General features: G+C 48.3%; 3 protein-coding genes across 3 annotated transcripts in view; 2 read left to right on the top strand and 1 right to left on the bottom strand.

Annotated features, from left to right (window-relative positions):
• The window catches only part of PEDS1 (plasmanylethanolamine desaturase 1), a 293832-nt gene that overhangs the window by 233474 nt on the left and 34983 nt on the right, over positions 1-25375 (top strand). The window lies entirely within an intron of this gene.
• UBE2V1 (ubiquitin conjugating enzyme E2 V1) overlaps positions 1-25375 on the top strand; it is a 167219-nt gene that overhangs the window by 60260 nt on the left and 81584 nt on the right. The gene's annotated exons all lie outside the window — the stretch shown is intronic.
• Positions 8244-13582, bottom strand: LOC126964097 (uncharacterized). The gene is made up of 3 exons (XM_050806928.1): positions 13535-13582; positions 12362-12513; positions 8244-12130 (listed from the first exon to the last, which is right to left on the bottom strand). The coding sequence occupies exons 1-3, from the start codon at positions 13580-13582 to the stop codon at positions 11611-11613; spliced, it is 720 nt and encodes a 239-aa protein (XP_050662885.1). The 3' UTR covers positions 8244-11610.

Here is a 25375-nt window from a genome sequence, read left to right on the forward strand (position 1 = left end):
GGGAGGCAGAGGTTGCAGTGAGCCGAAATTGTGCCTCTGCACTCCAACCTGGGTGACAGAGCAAGAGCAAGACTCTGCCTTAAAAAAAAAAAAAAAAAAGTGACATGGAAACATGGAGTGGGAGAAAATATTTGCCAATCATATATCTGATAAGGGGTTCATATCCAGAATACATAAAGAACTTTTACAACTCAACAGCAATAAAAACAACTCAATTAAAAATGAGCAAAGGACTTGAATAAACATTTCTCCAAAGAAAACTGTGAATGGCTAATAATCACATGATAAGATACTCAACATCACTAACCATTAAAGAAATACAAACCAAAACTGCAATGAGGACAGGTGCGGTAGCTCACGCCAACACTTTGGTGGATCACCTGAGGTCAAGAGTTCGAGACCAGCCGGCCGACATGGTGAAATCCCATCTCTACTAAAAATACAAAAATTAGCTGGGTGTGGTGGTACGTGCCAGTAGTCCCAGCTACTTGGGAGGCTGAGGCAGGAGAATTGCTTGAACCTAGGAGGCGGAGGTTGCAGCGAGCCAAGATTGCACCGCTGCACTCCAGCCTGGGTGACAGAGCAAGACTCTGTTTAAAAAAAAAAAAAGAGGTGGAAGCAACTCATGTCCATTGATGGATGAATGGACAAAATGCAGTGTGTCTGTACAATAGAATGTTATTTAGCCTTAAAAAAGAAGAAGATTCTGACACAGGCTACAACACGGATGAACCTTAAGGATATTGTGCTAAGTGAAATAAGCCAGTCACAAAAGGATAAATACTGCATGATACCACTTGCATGAAGTACCTTGAGTAGTCAGATTCATAAAGACAGAAAATAGAACAGTGCTTGCCAGAAGCTGAGGTGGGAGGAAGTTCTTGTTTAATGGATATAGAGTTACTGTTTCGGAAGATGGAAAGGGCTCTGGAGATGGATAGTGGTGATGATTACCCAACAGCGTGAATGTCCTTAATGGCACTGAACTGTGCACTTAAAATGGTTAATACGGTAAGTTTTATGTTCTGCATATTTTACTCCAATTTGAAAAAAAAGGCCAACATGGGCCAGGCGCAGTGGTTCACACCTGTAATCCCAGCACTTTGGGAGGCTGAGGCAGGACGTTCCCTTGTGCCCAGGAGTTCGAGACCAGCCTGGGCAATACAGGAAGATCTCATTTCTAACAAACAAAAGATGGATCTTCACCTGTGGAAAGGTGCCCACTGGCATTGTGACTTGAGAGGCAACAGGCAGGGCAGGGGCCTGGTAAAGCCATGTTTGTCTGGAAAACCTTTGCCATTAACTAAAATATTTTTAAAATGTGAATGACACAGTGTTGATGAAGGTGTGGAAAAACAGGCACGCTTACAGTTTCAGTAGCTGTGCAAAGTGGTATAACCTCCAGTTCCAATCTGGCCATGCCCATCAAAATGGGAAATGTCACTGGACCCAGAAATGCAAGGCATTTATGCCACCAAGACACTCATACTTGCTTAAAGACAAATGGACAATGGCAAATGCTTTACAATAGCAAAGCTTGTGAGGTAACGTCAGTGGCTGTCATTACCAAAGAACACTAAGAAGAATGAGGCAGCTCCATGGGAGAGGATTTAGACCAGCACTGTCCAACAGAACCTTCTAGAATGATGGACATGTTCTCTATCTGGGTTGATATGGCAGCTATCAGCCATGTGTGTTTGTTGAATTCCTGAAACGTGGCTAGTGTACTTGAGGAACTGAATTTTTAATTTTATTGAATTGTATTTAAGTTAAGGCCAGGTGCAGTGGTTCACACCCGTAATCCCAGCACTTTGGGAGGCCGAGGTGGGTGGATCATGAGGTCAGGAGTTCAAGACCAGCCTGGCCAAGATGGTCAAACCCCATCTCTACTAAAAACTCACAAAAAATTCGCCAGGCACAGTGGCAGGTGCCTGTAATCCCAGCTACTCAGGAGGCTGAGGCAGGAGAATCACTTGAACCCAGGTGGCAGAGGTTGCAGTGAGCCAAGATCGTGCCACTGCACTGCATCCTGGGCAACAGAGTGAGACTCCGTCTCAAAAAAAAATAAGCCAGGCATGGTGGTGTGTGCCTGTAGTCCCAGCTACTTGGGAGGCTGAGGCAGGAGGATTGCTCTATTTTAAAAAATACATAAAACTTAATTTTTTTAAATAAATTTAAATCACCTCCTGGACTAGTGACTACTATATTGAACAGTACACACCTAGAACAATCTCCAAGATCTATCATTAATTGGGGAAAAAAAAAAAAAAGCCAAGAGCAGGCCAGATGTGTGGTGTGTGAACCCCACATAAATGAGGGGAGGAGCGGGAATGTACGTATTATTTTTGGTTTGTTTGTCTGTTTAGAAATGGTCTCACTGTATCACCCAGGCTGGAGTGCAGTGGCTGTTCACAGTGAGATCATAGCACACCCCATCCTCAAACTCCTGGGCTCTGGTGATCCTCCCACCTCAGCCTCCTGAGTAGCTGGGACTGCAGGCGTGTGCCACCGTGCCCAGCTTCATGTATTTGAGGATGCGGAGGTTCGTGTTGGAAGGGTCACAAGAAACCAGCAACAGTAGTAGCCGAGGGCCAGGGGTTCTGGCTGCCGCCATGTAATGACACACCTCAAAACTTAGTGAATAATGCTGCAATCAACGTGCGAACGCAGATATTTCTTCAACATACTAGATTCATTTCCATGGAATATATACCCAGTGGTGGTTACTGGATTATACAGTAATTTATTTATTTATTTATTTATTTTTTGAGACAGAGTCTCACTTTGTTGCCCAGGCTGAAGTGCAGTGGCATGATCTCAGATTTCAGCTCACTGCAAATTCCACTTCCCAGGTCCAAGCAGCTCTTGTGCCTCAGCCTCCCGAATAGCTGGATTACAGATGTTTGCCACCACGCCCTAAAAATACAAAATAAAAAAAAATTTTGTATTTTTAGTAGAGACAGGGTTTCGCCATGTAGGCCAGGCTAGTCTCAAACTCCTGACCTCAAGTGATCCACCCACCTCGGCCTCCCAAAGTGTTGGGATTACAGGTGTGAGTTGCCACACCCCGCCAGCAATTCTGTTTTTTAAGGGCTTAAAATAACCACCAATGTATTTGCTCATAATCCTGTGGGTGAGGAATTAGGACAGAGCATGAGGGGACAGCTTGTCTCTGCTCCAAGTGTCTACAGTGGCTTCTGTGCTGCATGTGTGGCACCTCAGCTCGGCTGGCCTGAGTGGCAGATGGCTGGCTGGATCATGTGTCTGCTGCCTTAGTTCCTCAGTGCTCCCTCTGGCAGTTTCTTACTCCCCATGTGGCCTCTGCACATGCAAGTTGTCCCTTCAAGTGGCCTCTCCTCCTGGCCTCTCTTGCCTCGTGGCCTTGCCATGTGGTCTCAGAACAGTCTTTTTTTTTTTTTTTTTTTTTTTTTGAGACAGAGTCTCGCTCTGTCACCCAGGCTGGAGTGCGGTGGCCGGATCTCAGCTCACTGCAAGCTCCGCCTCCCGGGTTCACGCCATTCTCCTGCCTCAGCCTCCCGAGTAGCTGGGACTATAGGCGCCCGCCACCTCGCTCGGCTAGTTTTTTGTATTTTTTTAGTAGAGACGGGGTTTCACCGTGTTAGCCAGGATGGTCTCGATCTCCTGACCTCGTGATCCGCCCGTCTCGGCCTCCCAAAGTGCTGGGATTACAGGCGTGAGCCACCGCGCCCGGCCTTTTTTTTTTTTAAACCTTGCACTTTTTGCAACCAGCACAGACTTCTTACATAGCTGCTAGCCTCCCCCAGAACACAAAAGTGGAAGCTGCTGCTTAAGACTTAAGCCAGCCGGGCGCGGTGGCTCACACCTGTAATCCCAGCACTTTGGGGAGGCCAAGGCGGGTGGATCATTTGAGCTCAGGAGTTCATGACCAGATTGGCCAACATGGTGAAACCCCATCTCTACTAAAAATACAAAAATTAGCCAGGCATGGTGGTGCGACTCTGTAATCCCAACTACTCAGAGGGCTGAGGCAGGAGAATCACTTGAGCCCGGGAAGCAGAGGCTGCAGTGAGCCGAGATCATGCCACTGCACTCCAGCCTGGGCAACAGAACAAGACCCTGTCTCAAAAAAGAAAAAAAAAAAAAAACAGTTCACCATGGGGCCGAGCGTGGGGGCTCACGCCTGTAATCCCAGCACTTTGAGAGGCCAAAGCAGGAGGATCAGTTGAGGCCAGGAGTTCAAGACAAGCCAGTCAACACAGCGAGACCCCCATCTATAAAAAAAAGTCCAAAACTAGCTAGGCATGGTGGTGTGCATCTGCAGTCCCAGACATTCAGGAGATTGAGGCAAGAGGATCTCTTGGGCCCAAGAGGTCAAGGCTGCAGTGAGCCATGATTGTGTCACTGCACTCCAGCCTGGGTGACAGAGCAAGACCCTGTCTCTAAAAAGAAAAAAAAAAAATGTTCACCATGGACACGTATTACCTTATGATTGGTTGGGTGCAGAATGTTGCCGGGTCCTGTTTCCACACCTTGGCTGTGCTGTTCCCTTGCCTTTAACACCCTTCCTTTCCATCCCCAGCTGTAGAGATGCCCAGGGAAATGTTCCCTGAATGCCCAAGTCCATTACTCTCCCCTGCTCCAGGCTCTAGCTGGACTTCAGGCCTCTGGGCCTCACTCCATCCACCCTACTGGAGTTAGTGTTGTGCAATCTCCCTCTCCTGGGAACCCCTCTAGGGTCTGCCCAATCTAGGTCATCTCTGCCCCCACACACATACAGTGGAATCATGCAGGCGCTGAGTAGGTGCTCAGTGACTTGAGGGCCCACCCCACCTTCCCCACCCCACCCCCACCCCCACGCCCCACCACAGGCATCACGGGTTGCACTGCCTAGAATGGCCACAAGGTGGCGCGGAAGCCCCGCCTGCGATCTCTGCAACCTCTGTCTGAACTGGGAAATAGCTTCAGGTCGAGGCGCCTGAGGGCCAGAGACCCCCGGGGAAGAGGGGGCCTCAAGCCCAGCTTTAAAGAGAAAGCTTACAGGCCGGGAGCGGTGGCTCACGCTTGTAATCCCAGCAGTTTGGGAGGCCGAGGCGGGCGGATCACCTGAGGTCGGCGGGAGTTCGAGACCAGCCTGACCAATATGGCAAAACCCCATCTCTACTAAAAATACAAAACTTAGCCGGGCGTGGTGGCGCATGCCTGTAATCCGAGCTACTCGGGAGGCTGAGGCAGGAGAATCGCTTGAATCCGGGAGGCGGAGGTTGCGGTAAGCCAACATCACGCCATTGCACTCTAGCCTGGGCAACAAGAGCGAAACTCAGTCTCAAAAAAAAAAGAGAAAGCTTACTGCCTACTCCCCTCCTCCTCAACTTCAAATTTTACTTCCTCTTCAAGTAAATGGACTTTAATTATAGGCGTGCCAGCACTGATAGCTGCAACAGTAGATCTCAGATCTTGTGTGAATGAAAGATACCAGACACCAAGAACCTCCTGTGTGATCCCATCTGTATAGAGCTCTAGAACAGGCAGAACTCGCCCATGAGGAAAATAGCAGAACGGTGGTTGCCAGTTGCGGGAGAGCACAACTGGGGAGGGGACAAGGGTGCTCACTGGGGTGATGGTACGTGTTTCGTGTGAGCTTCCTAGGGCCACCATGATAAGATACCACAAACCCAAAACAACAGAAATTTATTCTCCCTTGAAACCAGGGCCCTGCTCCCTCTGGAGGTTCTGGGGACGAATCCTTCCTTGCCTCGTCCATGGTGCTTGCCTGCCATTCATCATGTTCCTTGGCTCTAGCTGCATGACCCCAATCTCTGCCTTCATCTTCCAACAGCCTCCTTCCAGTGCCTTCTTCCCTCTGTGTGTGTTCACCTCCAAATCTCCCTCTCCCTTCTCTTATGTAAACACCACTCATTGGATTTACAGTGCACCCTACTCCAGAATGAGCTCGTCTTCAGTTGGGTTACATCTGCAAGCCCCTATTTCCAAATAAGGTCACATTCACAGGTCCCAGGGGTTGGGACTTGAACATATCTTCTTGGGGGACACAATTCAACCCACCGCATGTTTAATATCTTGGAGGGAGTCTGGGCAGTGCAGCTAGATGCATTTGTCAAAAGTAATCAAAAGTGGCTGGGCGCGGTGGCTCACACTTGTAATCCCAGTACTTTGGGAGGCTGAGGCGGGTGGATCACTTGAGGTCAGGAGTTCAAGACCAGCCTGGCCAACATGGTGAAACCCCATCTCTACTAAAAATACAAAAAATTAGCCAGGCGCGGTGGCGGGCGCCTGTAATCCCAACTGCTCAGGAGGCTGAGGCAGAAGAATCACTTGAACCCAGGAGGCAGAGGTTGCAGTGAGCAGAGATCACACCACTGTACTCTAGTCTTGGTGACAGAGCAAAACTCCATCTCAAAAAAAAAAGTAATCAAAAGTACACCTAAGAGTTGTGCAATTCATCAAATGTAAGCTTTACAGACAGAGAAACAAGTATTGGACTCTAGTTAATGACATGCACACTGACATCTTGAGGGGTATCTGCAGCTTACCCAATTAAATGTTAAAATGGGTGGGTCGTGGTGACTCTCACCTGTAATCCCAGCACTTTGGGAGGCCAAAGCGGGTGGATCACTTGAGGTCAGGAGTTCAAGACCAGCCTGGCCAACATGGTGAAACTTTGTCTCTACTAAAAATTAGCTGAACGTGGTAGCGCATGCCTGTAATCCCAGTTACTTGGAGACCGAGGTGGGAGAATCGCTCGAACCCAGGAGATGGATGTTGCAGTGAGCCGAGATCGTGCCACTGCACTCCAGCCTGGGTGACAGAGTGAAACTTCATCTCAAAAAAAGTAGATAAAAAAAAATAGACTGGGCGCGGTGGCTCAAGCCTGTAATCCCAGCACTTTGGGAGGCCAAGACGGGCAGATCATGAGGTCAGGAGATCAAGACCATCCTGGCTAACACGGTGAAACCCCGTCTCTACTAAAAATACAAAAAAAATTAGCCAGGCGAGGTGGCGGGTGCCTGTACTCCCAGCTACTCGGGAGGCTGAGGCAGGAGAATGGCGTGAACCTGGGAGGCGGGGCTTGCAGTGAGCTGAGATCCGGCCACTGCACTCCAGCCTGGGCAACAGAGCCAGACTCCGTCTCAAAAAAAAAATTAAATAAATAAATAAAGATAAAAAATAAAACAGATTAGTGAATAAACAGAGGGAGAGCCCCACCAATGCCACTTTTTTTGAGAATCTATCCTGAAGAGCTCAGCATGAATATAACTCAAGCCTGCTCCTCGCCACACTTTCATTTAGGCTTTTTTTAGGTAAGATCTCTGTAGCCTAGGCTCAAGTACATTGGCACCATCACAGCTCACTGCAGCCTCAACCCCGCAGACTCAGATGCCCTTCCCTCTGCCTCCCAAGTAGCTGGGACCACAGGCACATGCCACCATGCCAGGCTAATTTTATTCATTTATTTATTTGGAGACAGGGTCTGTCACTGTCACCCAGGCTAGAGTGCAGTGGCACGATCACAGCTCACTGCAACCTCAACCTCCCCAGGCTCAAGCAGTCCTCACATCTCAGCCTCCCAAGTAGCTGGGACTACAGGCACCTGTAGTGCCACCACACCCAGCTAATTTTTTTGCATTTTGTAGAGACAGGATTTTGCCATGTTGCCCAGGCTGGTCTCAAACTCCTGGGCTCAAGTGATCCACCTACCTCGGCTTCCCAAAGTGCTGGGATTACAGGCCTGAGCAATCGTGCCCAGCCTAGTCATTTAAACATTTTAATGATGAAAACTATGGAAACCAACTCAGTGCTCAGCATTGCCACCCCCACTGGAGCACCTGGGGACTCAGCCTGAGGCTGTGGGAGGCATCGGGTGCGGGAAGCCTCTGAAATGAAGGGAAAGGTTGAACATGGTCGCATTTGCTTTATTACAGGAAGAATTATTCCAGCTTTCATCCAGTTCTCAGGGCCAGGCCGGTGACACCCACAGAGGGGAAGGCCCCCGGTCAGCTGGGTGCTGCGTGCCCACCAGGTACTGACATGCATACTCAGACCCCTCAAGAGGAAAGGGTGACCTCCTTAACCAGGAAGCCGGCGCTGGTCCCAGCCCTGCTGCCCAGAACGTGAGCAGCTGGGCCTCTGTTTCCTGGGCACTTATGCTGTGCCAGGCACTGCCCGAGGGGGTCGTTTTTCTTCATATATTTATTCCCTTCTCTTCTGATACCTGCCATCCACCTCTTCTCACCCCCACTCAAAGGCAGCCATTCTGTCACTTTGTGTCTTTTTGCTGGAATGTGTCCCTGCAAAACACATGTGGCTACTTTGTGCATGAACACTTGTGTTAAGGGTTTTGTGGCTGTGGCTCCTCCACGGTCCTTTCTGTGAGCAGTCCCCAGTCTCAGCCGCCCAGTCCCTGGGGTAGACACCCAAGTGACCCCCAACTTGCCCCACCACAGATAAGGTCAGCTGCCGCCTCCTTGCACCCTCCAGGGCTGGCGTGAGGATGTCTCTGGGACTTTGGCTTGGGAATGGGTTGCAGGGGATGGGGGGACTAATCTGACTAAGTACCAGGTGCTCTACAGAAAGGCTATCCCCTCTCCACTCACACCAGCTGTGCCCAAGGGTTTTATATCCCGTATCTTCCACCACCACTTGGTACTATTCACCCTTTTTCTTCTTTCTTTCTTTTTTTTTTTTTTTTTATGGAGACAGAGTCTTGCTCTGTCACCCAGGCTGGAGTGCAGTGGTGCAATCTCAGCTCACTGCAACCTCCACCTCCTGGATTCAAGCAATTCTCCTGCCTCAGCCTCCCAAGTAGCTGGGACTACAAGTACCCACCACTATACCTGGCTAATTTTTGTATTTTTAGTAGAGATGAGGTTTCACCATGTTGGCCAGGCTGGTCTCGAACTCCTGACCTCAGGTGATCTACCTGCCTCAGCCTCCCAAATTGCTGGGATTTCAGGCGTGCACCACCACACCTGGCACTATTTACCTTTTATGTTATTTCTTTTTTTTAATTTTAAAATACTTTCAGACTTAAAGAAAAGTTACAAATACTTCAAATATTTCCCAAATGTTTTCATTTTACTACATTTGATGTATCATATCCTCCTCGTCTCTTTCTCTCTCTCTCCCCACACACACACACACACACACACCCCTACACACACACACACACACCTGCACACACGTGGTTTTTTGTTTGTTTGCTTTTTGAGACAGGGTCTCTCTGTCACCTTTTTAATTAGCCAGGCGTGGTGTTGCACACCTGTAGCCCCAGCTACTCAGGAGGCTGAGGTGGGAGGATCGCTTGAATCCAGGAGGTCGAGGCTGCAGTGAGCAGGTATCATGCCACTGTACTCCCTCCTGGGTGACAGAGTGAGATGCCATCTCCAAAGAAAAAACAAAACAAAAAGATGTCTGCAGTTGGGCATGGTGGCTCATGCCTGTAATCCCAGCACTTTGGGAGACCAAGGCGGGTGGATCATGAGGCCAGGAGTTCAAGACCAGCCTGGCCGACATGGTGAAACCCTGACTCTACTAAAAATACAAAAATTAACTGGGCGTGGTGGTGGGCGCCTGTAATCCCAGCTACTCAGGAGGCTGAGACAGGGGAATCACTTGAACCCAGGAGGCAGAGGTTGCAGTGAGCCGAGATCATGCCACTGCACTCCAGCCTGGGCAACACAGCAAGACTCTCTGTCAATAAATAAATAAATAAATAAATAATGTGAACTGTAAATGTGAGTTACATATTTAATTTAAAATTTTCTAGACCAGCCTGTGCAACATAGTGAGACCCCACCTCTATGAAAAAATTTAAAAATTAACTGGACATAGTGGTGCCTGCCTGTAGTCTCAGATAGTTGGGAGGCTGAGGCAGGAGGATTGCTTGAGCCCAGGAGTTCAAGGCTCCAGTGAGCCATGACTGCACTCCAGCCTAGGCAACAGAGCAAGACCTTGTCTCTAAAAATAAATATATATATATTTTTTGACACAGAGTTTTGCGCTTGATGTCCAGGCTGTACTGCAGTGGCACTATCTCGGCTCACCGCAACCTCGGTCTCCTGGGCTCAAGCGATTCTCCTGTCTCAGCCTCCCAAGTAGCTGGTATTACAGGCATGCGCCACCACACCTGGCTAATTTTGTATTTTTAGTAGAGATGGGGTTTCTCCATGTTGGCCAGGCTGGTCTCAAACTCCCAACCTCAGGTAATCCATCCGCCTCAGCCTCCCAAAGTGCTGGGATTACAGGTGTGAGCCACCGTGCCCGGCTTCTTTTTTTTTTTTTTTTTTTAATTTTTGAGACAGAGTCTCACTCTGTCACCCAGGCTGGAGTGCAGTGGTGCGATCTCAGCTCACTGCAACCTCCGCCTCCCAGGTTCAAGCTATTCTCCTGACTCAGTCTCCTGAGTAGCTGGAATTACAGGCGCCCGCCATCACGCCCGGCTAATCTTTTTTTGTATTTTTTTTTTTTTTTTTTTTTTTTTTTTTTTTTGAGACGGAGTCTCGCTCTGTCGCCCAGGCTGGAGTGCAGTGGCCGGATCTCAGCTCACTGCAAGCTCCGCCTCCCGGGTTCACGCCATTCTCCTGCCTCAGCCTCCCGAGTAGCTGGGACTACAGGCGCCCGCCACCTCGCCCGGCTAGTTTTTTGTATTTTTAGTAGAGACGGGGTTTCACCGTGTTAGCCAGGATGGTCTCGATCTCCTGACCTCGTGATCCACCCGTCTCGGCCTCCCAAAGTGCTGGGATTACAGGCTTGAGCCACCGCGCCCGGCTTTTTTTGTATTTTTAATAGAGACAGTGTTTCACCATGTTGGCCAGGCTGGTCTCAAACTCATGACCCCAGGTGTTCCACCTGCCTCGGCCTCCCAAAGTGCTCGGATTACAAACGTGAGCCACTGCACCCAGCCAAGGGTTGTAGTTCTTACAGTCATTCTTTATCAGGCATATAAGCATGAGACTCCCCTCTTCATGGTCTTTCTCTATTTGTGAAGGTTTTCATTCTGACAACTGTCACAGATTTTTTTTATTGTGGTAAAATATTTAACAGAATATTTATCATTTTCACCATTAAGTGTAAAATTCAGTGGCATTAAATACATTCACACCAGGCACAGTGGCTCACACCCTCACACCTGTAATCCCAGCACTTTGGGAGGCCAAGGCGGGAGAATTACTTGAGCCCAATTGTTCAAGACCAGCCTGGGCAACATAGCGATACCCCCATCTCTACCAAAAAAAAATACAAGAAAAATCAGCCAGGCGTGGTGGCATGCACCTGTAGTCCCAACTGCTCAGGAGACTGAGGTGGGAGAATCACTTGAGCACGGGAGGTCGAAGCTGCAGCGAGCTAGGATTGCACCACTGCAGTCCAGCCTGGGCAACAGAGTAAGACCTTGTCACAGAAAAAGAAAAGAAAAGAAAAGAAAATTCACAATGCTGTATACTTGTCATCACTCTCTGTATCCAAAACTTTTCTATCATCCCCGACACAAACTCTGTCCTCATTCAACAATTACCCCCTCTCTCCAGGTAACCTCTATTCTATTTTCCGTCTCTCAGAATCTGCCCATCCCAGGTACCTCATACAACATTGTCCTTGTGTGTCTGACTTCTTTCACTGAGCACAGTGTTTTCCAGGTCCATCGGTGTTGTGGTCTGTGTTGGAATTTTCTTCCTGGGACAAAACAAGGCCTGTCTGGACTCCAGGGCTGCCCCCGATCCCCCACACCCACCTGCCTCTCCCCTCCGCAGGCCTCGGCGCTTCTGTCTGTAGGTAGGGGAGGCCTGGGCGGCCTGCTGGGCTGGTCACCTGCCACCTTGCCGTCAGCGCCTTCCCTCGCGTTAAGTTCAGCCGGAAAACCGAAACCTCTGAACGCTGCAACAGGGACTCTCCCACAGGGAACGGGTTACAGAGACGATGGTGGAGGCAGAGGCCGTACCGGATGGGGAGGACGCTCCGAGAAAGAAATCGCAGCTGCAAAGAGCCACTGCCACCTGTAAGCTGGAGGGGCTGGTAGGGTTGCTGTAGCCCGGGGCCTGCGTCACTCCGCAAAGCCGGAGGCACAGGGGCCTGTCCCGGGGCGCTCTCCGACTGGGGCCTCCCGTTGGCCAATAGGAACTCACCGGACGGGAGCCTGGGAAAGGCTCCGCAGGGTCAGCTCCGGGACAGACAGAACAGAGCTGCAGAGGACGGGGCTTGGATCGGAAAGCAAAGAACGCCTGCCCCCGCCCGACACACCCTCCCTCCCTGGTCGGCTCCTACCAGGCAGCCCCCACTGTGGCTCCAGCCCTGGCTTCTCGGACCCAGCTTCCTTCTGTCCCGCTGGCCTAGGGCGGAGCGCCTCCAGCTGTGGCCAGTGCCTCACCTGGCCTTTCTGCATCTCGGCTCATCCGTCCTCTGTGTAAGCAACGCCTGTATCCCATCCCTTCTGTCTGAAATGTCTCGGTGGTCTCCCTCTTCCAGACTGGCCCCCAGTGAGACGCCAGTGGTGCTGTCGTTTACAGAGTGGCCACAGTGCTACCATGAGACGTTAGTGGATGGCTGAGTCATGAACCAGAAAGGAGGGCAGAAAGAGGTGAGATGGGGCCCCAAGGCAGGGCCACTCCGTGGTAAGTGCAGGATCTCAAGGCAGACCCTGAGCTTAACAGAGACGTTGAGTGGTCACAATCAGGCCTCCAGCTCAGCCAATGGTCGGGCTCCATGTGGCACTGGGCCACAGAAATCAGCCTCCACTGAGGGTCTCCTGTGTGCCCAGCCGTATTTCCACATCAACCCCATCTCAGTTTGCAGGGCTCGCCGTAACACAGGACTACAGACTGTGTGGTTTAAACAACAGAGATTGTTGTCAAGGTGTGAGTGGGGCTGGTTTCTCCCGCAGCCTCTCCCGAGGCTTGTAGATGGCTGCCTTCTTGCTCTGGGCTTACATGGCCCTCCCTCTGTTTGTGTCTGTGTCCAAATTTCCTCTTCCTATGAAGACAACGATTATATTGGATTAGGGTCCACCCTAATGACCTCATTTTTACTTAATTACCTCTTTTCCCCCCCCCCCCCACCCCCGGAAGAGGGAGTTTCACTTTGTGGGCCAGGCTGGGGTGCAGTGGTGCGATCTCGGCTCACTGCAACCCCTGCCTCCTGGTTTCCAGCAATTCTCCTGCCCCAGCCTCCTGGGTAGCTAGGATTACAGATGTGCACCACCACGCCCGGCTACTTTTTGTATTTTTCATAGAGATAGGGTTTCACCATGTTGGCCAGGCTGGTCTCAAACTCCTGACCTCAAGTAATCTGCCCTCCTCGACTTCCCAAAGTGCTGGGATTACAGGTGTGAACCATTGTGCCTAGCCACTTAATTACCCCTTTAAAGGCCTTATTTCCAAATACAGTAACATTCGGAGGTACTGGGGGTTAGAATCTCAACATAATGATTTGGAGGGGTCATCATTCAGCCCATGGCACCCCCCAGTTTCACAAAGTGGGCATTATCGGCCCTGTTTTCCAAATGAGGAAACTGAGGCCCAGACGGTGGCTCGCTCAAGGCCACCCAGAACTGGGTCTCCTCAGGTCCAGGGCTCCCCACTCCCCACACCATGAGCAGGGCTGCTGCTCCACCTGCCAGCCCAGGGAATCTTCTGTCACTCTCTGTGACTGCCGCAGACCCTGGGAAATGGATTTCAATCCCTCCCTTCCTTTCGCTCTGCTGTGTGTAATAAGATGATGACCCACCATTTATTGGCTCTTTCCTACATGTGAGGCTCTTCTGCTAGCATTTCTTATGCATTCCATATGCACACAGGATACGGCTCCTCTGGCTCTGCTCAAGCCTCCTCAGAGACACCCTCCCCATGCACCCCACTTGCAACAATGCCTCCACCCACACCAACACGCCTCCTGCTTTATTTTCCTTTGTAGTGTCATCAATACCTGAAATTAGGCTGGGTACGGTGGCTCATGCCTGTTATCCCAGCACTTTGGGAGGCCGAGGTGGGTGAATTACTTGAGGACAGGAGTTCGAGACCAGTCTGGGCAACATGGCAAAATCCCACCTCTACTTATACAAAAATTAGCCAACGTGGTGGTGTGTACCTGGAGTCCCAGTTACTTGGCAGGCTGAGGCATGAGAATCGCTGGAACCCAGGAGGTGGAGGCTGCAGTGACCAAGATGGCACCACTGCACTCCAACCTGGGTGACAGAGTGAGACTATGTCTCAAAAATAAATAAATAAATAAAAATAATACCTGAAATTATGTCATATGCATGCTTATTGGTTTGTTGTGTTCTCTGCACTAGACTGTAAGCTCCAGGAGGGCAGGACCCAGGCCTCATCCCCTGCTGTATCCCTGGCACCTAGATGAGACTGTCAATCACTGACACCTTAGGTGCTCAATGTTGTTTCAATAAATTATTAAATAAAGTAATCCTTTCACCCAGCCCTCACCAATAATCTGTAACACGGGCCTTATTTTATTTTATCTTTTTGAGATGGAGTCTTGCTCTGTCACCCAGGCTGGAGTGCAGTGGCATGATCTCAGCTCACTGCAACCTCTGCCTCCCAGGTTCAAGCGATTCTCCTGCCTCAGCCTCCCGAGTAGCTAGGATTACAGGCACACGCCACCACACCCAGCTAATTTTTGTATTCTTAGTAGAGACAGAGTTTCACCATGTTGGCCAGGCTGGTCTCGAACTCTTGACCTTGTGATCTGCCCGCCTTAGTCTCCCAAAGTTCTGGAATTACAGGCATGAGCCACCGCACCTGGCCTAGGATCCTTGTTTTACAGAAGAAGAAAGAGAGGCTCAGAGAAAGTCCCAAATCCACCCAGGCTCACCCAGCTAGTAAATAGTGAAGCCAGAATTGGAACCCAGGTCTATGCTTGCAACCTCCACACTCAGGCCACCTCCTTGCCTTGACCTTCCTTCCAAATCTCTCCCTGCTCTCTGCCTCCCCAAACCACCCTCACACAATTACCCCGAACCTCTCTTATTCTAGAAATTCCCAATACGTAGCCAAGCTGGGCTGTAGTATCCCTTTGTGCCAGCAGGTGTCACCAGAGAATCCTGAAAGCCATAGTCCGCGGTCTTGCACTCCAGAGCACAGATAAACTCTCATTTACTTAATCACTTTTAAGGATATTTCCACAAAGGAAGGTGCGGCTGCATCCTGGCACCTGTGTTCATGTGCTGTGCGGTGAGAATTTCCCTGGGAATGGATTCCTAGAAATGCAATTGCAAAAGAGCAAAAAAAAATCTTTAAATTGCATAGATTTAAAGATTTGCTAAGCCTGGTTTACAACTGAGAAATGTGAGACCCAGAGAGGGGACATGTGTGACTCATGGGCACACAGCTAGTTAGTGGAAAGGCCAGATTTAGAACTAGTAGCACTAGCTCCTCTGGGCCAGGCGCGGTGGCTCACACCTGTAATCCCAGCACTTTGGAAGGCCAAGATGGGCAAATCACTTGAGCCTAAGACTTCCAGACCAGCCTGGTAGAGTGAGACCTTGTCTCTAAAAAGGTACAGAAAAAAAGTCAGCCAGGCATGGTGGTACACACCTGTAATCCTAGCACTTTTGGAGACCAAGGTGGGCAGATCACTTGAGTCCTAGAGTTTGAGATCAGCCTGGGCAACATAGACCATGTCTCTATAAAAAGTACATATATATATGTAATATATATGTATGTATTTATTTTATTTTAACAAAATAAATACATATTTATATATTTTATTTATATATGTATTTATATATTATACATATTTTTATATATAATATATATTATATATGATATATATATAACTGGAACTACAGATGTGTGCCACCACACCTGGAGATATATGGTGGAGATATATAAATATATAGAGAGAGAGATCTATATTATATAGATCTCTCTCCAGGTGTGGTGGCATACATCTGTAGTTCCAGTTACTCAGGAGGCTGAGGTGGGAGGACTGCTAGAGCCCAAGAGGTCAAGGCTGCAGTAAGCCGTGATCACACCACTGCACTCCAGCCTGGGCAACAGAGTGAGACCCTATATCAAAAAGAACTAGCCTCCAGCCATGAATATTTCTACTGCACTTGGACGTTGCTCCCACCTAGGCTAAGGCAGAGTCTTTGTGCATGAATCTGTATGGGAGCCTGGATCTGACTGCTTCTTTGGTTATTCAAGCATCCATTTATTCATTAGGCAAACTGCAATGGTGGGATACAGGCTCCATGCTATAAGAAAGGTTCAATTAACAACTGCCAAGGGCCGGGCGCGGTGGCTCAAGCCTGTAATCCCAGCACTTTGGGAGGCCGAGACGGGCGGATCACGAGGTCAGGAGATCGAGACCATCCTGGCTAACACCGTGAAACCCCGTCTCTACTAAAAATACAAAAAACTAGCCGGGCGAGGTGGCGGGCGCCTGTAGTCCCAGCTACTCCGGAGGCTGAGGCAGGAGAATGGCGTAAACCCGGGAGGCGGAGCTTGCAGTGAGCTGAGATCCGGCCACTGCACTCCAGCCCGGGCGACAGAGCAAGACTCCGTCTCAAAATAAATAAATAAATAAATAAATAAATAAATAAATAACAACTGCCTCCTAGTCAAAAAAATAGTTTGTTTTCCTCTCTCATATTAATCTGAATGAAAGTGATCCAGAGCTGCATAGTTGCTTTACGGTGTCAGGAGCCCAGTCTTTTGCCATCTTGTGCTTTTTTTCTTGTTGAAGACAACTGGCAGTTTCCATCTCATGGTCCAAAATGGCTGCCCAAGGCTGGACACGGTGGCGCATGCCTATAATCCCAGCACTTTAGGAGGCCAAGGTGGGCGGACCTCTTGAGCTCAAGAGTTCGAGACCAGCCTGGGCAATATGGTGAAACCTCATCTCTACAAAAATAATTAACCAAGCGTGGTGGCAGGTGCCTGTCGTCCCAGCTACTTAGGAGGCTGGGTGGATCGCTTGAACCTAGGAGGCGGAGGTTGCAGTGAACTGACATCTTATGTTATAATATTATATAATATTTATATTATATATTAGATAATATATTTATAATTTTATATATTATATTATATATTTATAACATTATATTATTATAATTATAAATATAATTGTAATTATATTATAATTTTTATTATAATATGTATCTCTCTCCAGGTGTGGTGGCATACATCTGTAGTTCCAGTTACTCAGGAGGCTGAGGTGGGAGGACTGCTAGAGCCCAGGAGGTCAAGGCTGTAGTGAGCCGTGATCACACCACTGCACTCCAGCCTGGGTGACAGAGTGAGACCCTATCTCAGAAAAAAAAACCTATGTTGACTTCTAGTCAGATTTAGAACTAGTAGCACTAGCTCCTCTGGGCCAGGCGCGGTGGCTCACACCTGTAATCCCAGCACTTTGGAAGGCCAAGATGGGCAAATCACTTGAGCCTAAGAGTTCAAGACCAGCCTGGTAGAGTGAGATCTTGTCTCTAAAAAGGTACAGAAGGCCGGGCGCGGTGGCTCAAGCCTGTAATCCCAGCACTTTGGGAGGCCGAGATGGGCGGATCACGAGGTCAGGAGATCGAGACCATCCTGGCTGATATGGTGAAACCCCGTCTCTACTAAAAAATACAAAAAACTAGCCGGGCGAGGTGGCGGGTGCCTGTAGTCCCAGCTACTCGGGAGGCTGAGGCAGGAGAATGGCGTAAACCCGGGAGGCGGAGCTTGCAGTGAGCTGAGATCCGGCCACTGCACTCCAGCCTGGGCGACAAAGCGAGACTCCGTCTCAAAAAAAAAAAAAAAAAAAAAAAAAAAGGTACAGAAAAAAAGTCAGCCAGGCACGGTGGTACACACCTGTAATCCTAGCACTTCTAGTCAACATAGTACTGGTAGTTCTAGCCAGTCAACATAATACTGATAGTTCTAGTTAGAGCAATTAGGAGTGAAAAAGAAATCAAAGCCATCCAAACTGAAAAGAAGAAGTAAAATAATCTCTGCTCTCCAATGATACAATCTTATATGTAGAAACCCTAAAAATTTCACAAACTAAGAAAAAACTGTTAGAATTAATAAATAAATTCAGCAAAGTAGCAAGATACAAAGTCAGCACACAAAAATCAGTTACTTTTCTCTACACTGACAGTGAGTGATCTGAAACAAAAATTATAAAAACAATTTCATTTACAATAGCATCAAAAAGAAGAAAATCCTTAGGTATTAATCCAAACAGTGAAAAACTTTTACAATGAAAACTACAAAACAGGCCAGGCTTGGTAGCTCCTGCCTGTAATCCCAGCACTTTGGGAGGCCAAGGTGGGTGGATCACCTGAGATCGGGAGTTCAAGACCAGCCTGGCCAACAAGATGAAACCCCACCTCTGCTAAAAATACAAAAAATTAGCCAGGCGTGGTGGCACTCACCTGTAGTCCCAGCTACTCGGGAGGCTGAGGCAGGAGATTCACTTGAACCTGGGAGGCGGAGGTTACAGTGAACCAAAATCATGCCACTGCACTCCAGCCTGGGTGACAGAACAAAACTCCATCTCCAAAATAATAATAATAATAATAAGTGTTGGTGTAGAGAAATTGGAACCCTTGTGCACTGTTGGAATATAAAATGGAACAGCCAGGCCGGACATGGTGGCTCATGCTTGTAATCCCAAGACTTTGGGAGGCCGAGGCAGGTGGATCACTTGAGGTCAGGAGTTCAAGACCAGCCTGGCCAACATGGTGAAACCTGTCTCTACTAAAATGCAAAAATTAGCTGGGCATGGTGGCACACACCTGTAATCCCAGCTACTCGGGTAGCTGAGTCAGGAGAATGGCTTGAACCTGGGAGGCAGAGGTTGCAGTAAGCCGAGATCACACCACTGCACTCCAGCCTGGGCAACAAAAGGGAAACTCTGTCTCAAAAAAACAAACAAATAAATAAATAAAATTTAAAAATTGAACATCCAGAGTGGAAAACAATATGGCGGTTCTTCAACAAATTAAACACAGAAATTACCATATGATCCAGCAGTTCCACTTCTGAGTATATACCCAAAAGAACTGAAAGCAAGATCTTGAAGAAATATTTGTACACCCATATTCATTAGCAACAGTATTTACGATAGCTAAAAAGTGGACACAACCTGAGTGTCCATCATCATTGATCGCAAATGAACAAACAAGCAAAATGTGGTCCTTCAGCCTTAAAAAGGAAGTTCTGACTCAAGCTATAATGTGAATGAAAGAGAGAGAGAGAGAGAAGAAGAAAAGAGAAGAGAAGAGAAGAGAGGAGAGGAGAGGAGAGAAGAGAGAAGAGAAGAGAAGAGAAAGGAAGAGAAAAGAGAAGAGAAGAGAAGGGAAGAGAAGGGAAGAGAAGGGAAGAGAAAGGAAGAGAAGAAGAAAGGTCGGCTGCTTTTAAAATGAGCTGACCCTGAGCCAGGCTTCTAGGAGACAGAGGTGACTCAGCAGAGGCCCCACCCTCAATTCACATGGGGAGACATTCCGGGGCAGCCTCCTGCTGACGTGTCTCAGCACATAATCACAAAGAGCCAATCACGCATGAGTCAGAAGCAGTTGTATCCCTAAGTCATAAAGCAGCAGCTAGGCCCAAGATTCCTGGCATCCTTCCAATCCCACCTCCCCCGCCCTAGTTACCCAGGAGCAAAAGAAGCAGAGGGAAGCAACAGGGCACAGTGTGACTACGTGCTTGATCTGTCTCTTCCTAATGGGCATACAGGTTGGTTCCAGTTTCCAGCGATCCTAAACACACTTGGCTGGACCTCCCGGTGCCTACAGAGGTGGGATTTTTGCAACATAGGTGGGGGGAAATGGAACTGCTAGGACGAATTGTACATTCATGGGAGCACTATTGCAACAGAAAAAGGCATGCCTCTTCAGTTTACTTACAGGTCAGGATTTCTAACCTTGGCCCCACTGACATCCTGGACTGGGTCATTCTTTGTTGTTGGGCTGTAGGGGGACCGTCCTCTGTAGGATGTTTAGCAGCATCTGTGGCTTCTACCCGCTAGATGCCAGTAAATCACCACCCCCAGTTGTGATAACCAAAAATTTCTCCAGACATTGCCAAATGTCCCCTGGGAGTCAAAATCACCCCAGACTGAGAACCATTGCTGTAACTGTACAGAGCCTATGAGGAGGATTTCTAAGCACAGATTCTTTAAACAGATTTTATGTGTTACTGACTTTCTTCTCTTTGGGCAGAAGGACATTTTACCTCTTTAGAAGGGGTGCAATGACATTGATAGTCACTAGTTTAAGAATACGAGATGTCCCTTGCAAGCAGACTCAGAGGAAGAAAAAAAGGGTCTCAGGTCCTAATTGGGATAAATAACAAGATTTGAATCTGAACAATAGAAATTAAATTATAGGCCAGGCACAGTGGCTCACGCCTCTAATCCCACCACTTTGGGAGGCCGAGGCAGGCAGATCACGAGGTCAGGAGACCGAGACCATCCTGGCCAACATGGTGAAACCCCATCTCTACTAAAAAAAGTTACAAAAATTAGCTGGGTGTGGTGGTGTGTGCCTGTAGTCCCAGCCACTCGGGAGGCTGAGGCAGGAGAATCGCTTGAACCTGGGAGGCGGAAGTAGCGGTGAGCCAAGATCGCGCCATTGCACTCCAGCCTGGGCAACAAGAGCCAAACTCCCTCTCAAAAAAAAAAAAAAAAAGAAAGACAGAAAAGAAAAGAAATTAAATTATAACGTTGCACCAATGTGACATTTTCTGATCTTAAAAACTATACAGAGTTCCTGTAAGAGAATGTCTTTGTTCTTAAGAAATACACACGGAAGAATTTAGGCTAAAAAGGCATTATGATGTCTGTAACTGACTCCCAAATGGTTCCGAAAAATAGTACACACAGAGAGATAGAAGGATAAATCACGTGTAGCAAAATGTTGATAATTAGGGTGTTGAGAGTTTATTGTACTGTTCTTGCAACTTTTCTGTAAATTTGAAAAAAGATTGATTATTTTTTAAAGGCATTTTTTAGAAACTCACCTATGTTTTGTTCTAGTTTTTACAGCATAGTTTTAATCTGTCATTCCCACCTGCTCCCAGGAAAAGGAAAAACATCATTGTATGATTGTGCTCAGGATCTAGGCACAATCAGGGCACAGTCCCAAGAGGCTTCCAGAAACGGGTTCTCAGTGTAAGTGTGGCAGGCAGGAATATCTCTTGAGTATTTGTAAAATGCCTGGAAAGAAATTCCACCAAACATTAACAGTGGGTGGTCATAGTCCTGTTGTCTATTGTCTCGGCTCTGTAACCACCCTCTCCCTGCACCTGCCCCTCCCCGGTTTTGTTCAAAGGTCCACCCCTTCCCCAGGCAGCCCACGTGCCTCAGGGAAGTGACCCCATTCCCTGCCCCACCTTGGAGGGCCGGATAAGTCAAAGGGTAATCTTATCCCTCTGCTAGTGAGTACAAATGAGGTCTGGGGTCCAACAAGGAGCAAGGAGCAGTTTCCTGGAAGCCCTGGGCTGATGTTTGACTTGCTCTGAGATAGAATAAATGGGAGAAAGAGACTTTATGGGACATCTGGGCCTAGGGTTCCTGGATGCTGTGCTGAAAACACCACATACAGAAGCTAGTCTAACCTTCTGGATGACAAGAGCCCAGATGCAGCACTGAGATGCCGCAGCCAACAACCAGCTATCTGAATCCCATCTGAATCCCATGTCACCAAGAGTGAGGCCACCTTGGCCTGGCCAGCACAGCTGAAAGCCAGAAGCAGCCACATGCACAAGCCCAGGTGAAACCCACAGAGGAACCACCAGCCAACACACAGAATTGCAAGCAGTAACAACTCGATGTTCTTAAGCAACTCAGATTAAGACAACAATTTTTAAATGAACCAGGCCTGGCCAGGTGCGGTGCTCATGCCTGTAATCCCAGCACTTTGGGAGGCCGAGGCTGGCAGATCACCTGAGGTTGGGAGTTCGAGACCAGCCTGACCAACATGGAGAAACCCCGTCTCTACTGAAAATACAAAATTAGCCAGGCATGGTGGTGCATGCCTGTAATCCCGCTACTCGGGAGGCTGAGGTAAGGTTATAACATGGCCTGGCATGCAGTAAGTGCTCAATAAATGTTCACCATTATTGTTGATCATGCATTTCTGATCTCGTCCCCTATGCCATTCACTATGAGGGCTCGTGATGACAGGCAAGAAACAAGTAATTTACTAGGGAAATAATTGGGTAACTCTCAGGAACACCAGGATGGCTAGAGAGCCTAGGAAAGCAGTTTGGACACTGGAGGCCAAAAAGAAGGACTCGTGCCTGCCATGTGTGCGGCAGAAGCTTCCGAGTATCAACTATTAATAATATCATTTTCCTTTCTTATTATTAATAGAACCCCAGCTTTTTAGATGGTCTCCATAGAGGACAACTACATTCTCTAGCCTCCTGTACAGCAGAGAGTGCCATGTGACTAAGACCAAGTTCTAACCAGTAGGATCAAAGCAGGGAAATGTTGCCTTCTTTGCCCCTTCCTGCTGGCTGGAATATGACATAATGGCTGGAGCATGAGTGACCTTCTTGGGCCCTGAGGTGGAAGCCACCTGTTGGTTGACTGACCAGATGGAGGAGTGACCAGATAGAAGGGGACCTGGCAATTGTGGATTCTGCCACACTACCTCTGGTCCCCTCTATCTACGTGAAAGGAAAAGAAATGTCTGCCGTGTTTGTGCGTGTGTGTCTGCGTAGTGTGTGTGTGTCTGCCAAGTTTGTGTGTGTGTCTGTGTAGTGTGTGTGTGTCTGCCATGTTTGTGTGTGTGTGTCTGTGTAGTGTGTGTGTGTGTGTCTGCCATGTTTAAGCCACTATAACTTTGGGATATCTGTGGCTTATCAGATCTAATCCAAACAAATGTACCTCTATGTCACCCTCACAGATAAGAAGATTGATGCAAGGGAACTGCAGTTGTGGCCATAACACAAAGATAGCTCCAACCACCACCAACACGGATTGAGCTCGGCCCCGCCCTTCCTGGCCTCCTGGCCTTTTATTGCCCACTAATTCCTCTAGATTCCTAATGACTCCCATTCCCTGCATGCACATCAGGTACAGTCACACCTCCTGGCCTTTACTCTTGCCATACCCACTGTCCAACTTCCCTACCTTATCTTTTGTTTTGTTTTGTTTTTTGAGACGGAGTCTTGCTCTGTTGCCCAGGCTAGAGATTAGTAGCGTGATCTCGGTTCACTGCAACCTCTGCCTTCCGGGTTCAAGCCATTCTCCTGCCACAGCCTCCCCAGTAGTTGAGATTACAGGCACAGGCACGTGCCACCACACCCAGCTAATTTTTGTGTTTTTAGTAGAGATGGGGTTTCCCCATGTTAGCCAGGCTGGTCTCAAACTCCTAGCCTCAAGTAATCCACCTGCCTCGGTCTCCCAAAGTGCTGGCATTACAGGTGTGAGCCACCACGCCTGGCCCCTTACCTTACCTTTCCTCTCTGGTAAAAACATTGGACAAGTTGGCCAGGTGCGGTGGCTCACGCCTGTAATCCCAGCACTTTGGGAGGCCAAGACAGGTGGATCACAAGGTCAGGAGATTGAGACCATCCTGGCTAAAACAGTGAAACCCCGTCTCTACCAAAAATACAAAAAAAGTAGCCGGGCATGGTGGTGGGCACCTATAGTCCCAGCTACTCGGGAGGCTGAGGCAGGAGAATGGCATGAACCCCAGAGGCGGAGGTTGCAGTGAGTCAAGATCGCGCCACTGCATTCCAGCCTGGGCGACAGAGTGAGATTCTGTCCCAAAAAAGCAAAAAAAAAAAAAAAAAAACATTGGACAAGTTAACTTCTCTGAGCCTCCGTTTCCTCTTCTGGAAAATGGGGCCAAATAGCAAGTTGTGTGCAAAGTGCCTGACACAGAGTAACAGCCACCTTCAAACACAGTTCCCCACACCTTTCTCCCTGATCCTTCCCTGATCTCAGGCCCCACACTCTGCAAGCAAGAAAAAATATAGCAAAATAAAAACGAGAATCCAGGCCGGGTGCGGTGGCTCATGCCTGTAATCCCAGCACTTTGGGAGGCTGAGGTGGGCGGATCACCTGAGGTCAGGAGTTCAAGACCAGCCTGAACAACATGGAGAAACCCCGTCTCTACCAAAAAATACAAAATTAGCTGGGCATGGTGGTGCATGCCTGTAATCCCAGGTAGTCGGGAAGCTGAGGCAGGAGAAGCGCTTGAACCCAGGAGGCAGAGGTTGTTGTGAGCCAAGATCGCGCCATTACACTCCAGCCTGAGCAAAAAGAGTGAAACTCCGTCTCAAAAAAAAAAAAAAAAAAAAAAAAAAAAACCCAGAATCCATTGGATTCGTATAGCAGTGAAGTTCAAAGGAGAGTTTCAGTTCAGGTAAGGTTTGTTCTAGTGGCTCAGTGCTAACCGTAATAGCTAAAATTTATTGAAGGCAGGTGTAGTGGCTCACACCTGTAATCCTAGCACTTTGGGAGGCCAAGGCAGGTGGATCACTTGGGGTCAGGAGTTTGAGACCAGCCTGGCCAACATGACAAAAACCCATCTCTACTAAAAACACAAAAATTAGCCCGATGTGGTGATGGGCAGTTCTAATCCCAGCTACTTGGGAGGCTGAGGTAGGAGAATCACTTGTACCCCGGAGGCGGAGGTTGCAGTGAGCCAAGATCGAGCCATTGCACTCCAACCCGGGTGACAGAGCGAGACTCTGTCTCAAAAAAATAAAATAAAATTTATTGAGGGTTTACAATATGTCAGGCACTTCTAACAACTATGTATGTATTAACTTGTTTATCTTCATAACAACCTTATGAAGCAGGCATTCTGCTAGGATCCCCATTTTTCCAGGAGGAAACTGACATCCTAACAGTAAATAATTTGTCCATGGTCACACAGCACACAAGTGATGGAGCTGAGACTTAACCTAAGTCTGTCTGACTGGAAAGGTAGGGCTGCTTTCAGGTGAAACTTGATCCAGCCACTTAACAGTCTCAGCAAGGACTTGGTTTCTCTTGGTCTCTCCTTTTTGCTTCCTCTAATGTTGGACTCACTCTGAGGATGATGCCTTCATGTCTGCCAGCAGATTCTGATAAGACTTGCTTCCTTATTCACATCCCAATTCCATACCAGGATCCTGAAGTTCACTGTGATAGACCATCTTAAGTCACATGCTCATCTCTGAATCAATCACTGCATCCCAGGGGACTGGACGATGTTGCTTGGCTTGTGCTAAATTCAGGGGCTGAGAACAGGGGCAGCAAGAGAGATTCCTCCAAAAATTCAGGGCTTTTTTTTTTTTTTTTAATTTTTTGAGATGTTTTGAGCCCACAATTCCTGTGGGCTCAAAGCCCACTTCTTAGCAGCCTACATATTCAATCAAATCATTAAAATACATCTGTGATAGAGGATTTTTAGGGCAGTGAAACTTCTCTGTCTGGTAACTAC

The sequence above is a fragment of the Macaca thibetana genome, chromosome 10 (genome assembly GCF_024542745.1).
Source record: "Macaca thibetana thibetana isolate TM-01 chromosome 10, ASM2454274v1, whole genome shotgun sequence".
Lineage (NCBI taxonomy): Eukaryota > Metazoa > Chordata > Mammalia > Primates > Cercopithecidae > Macaca > Macaca thibetana.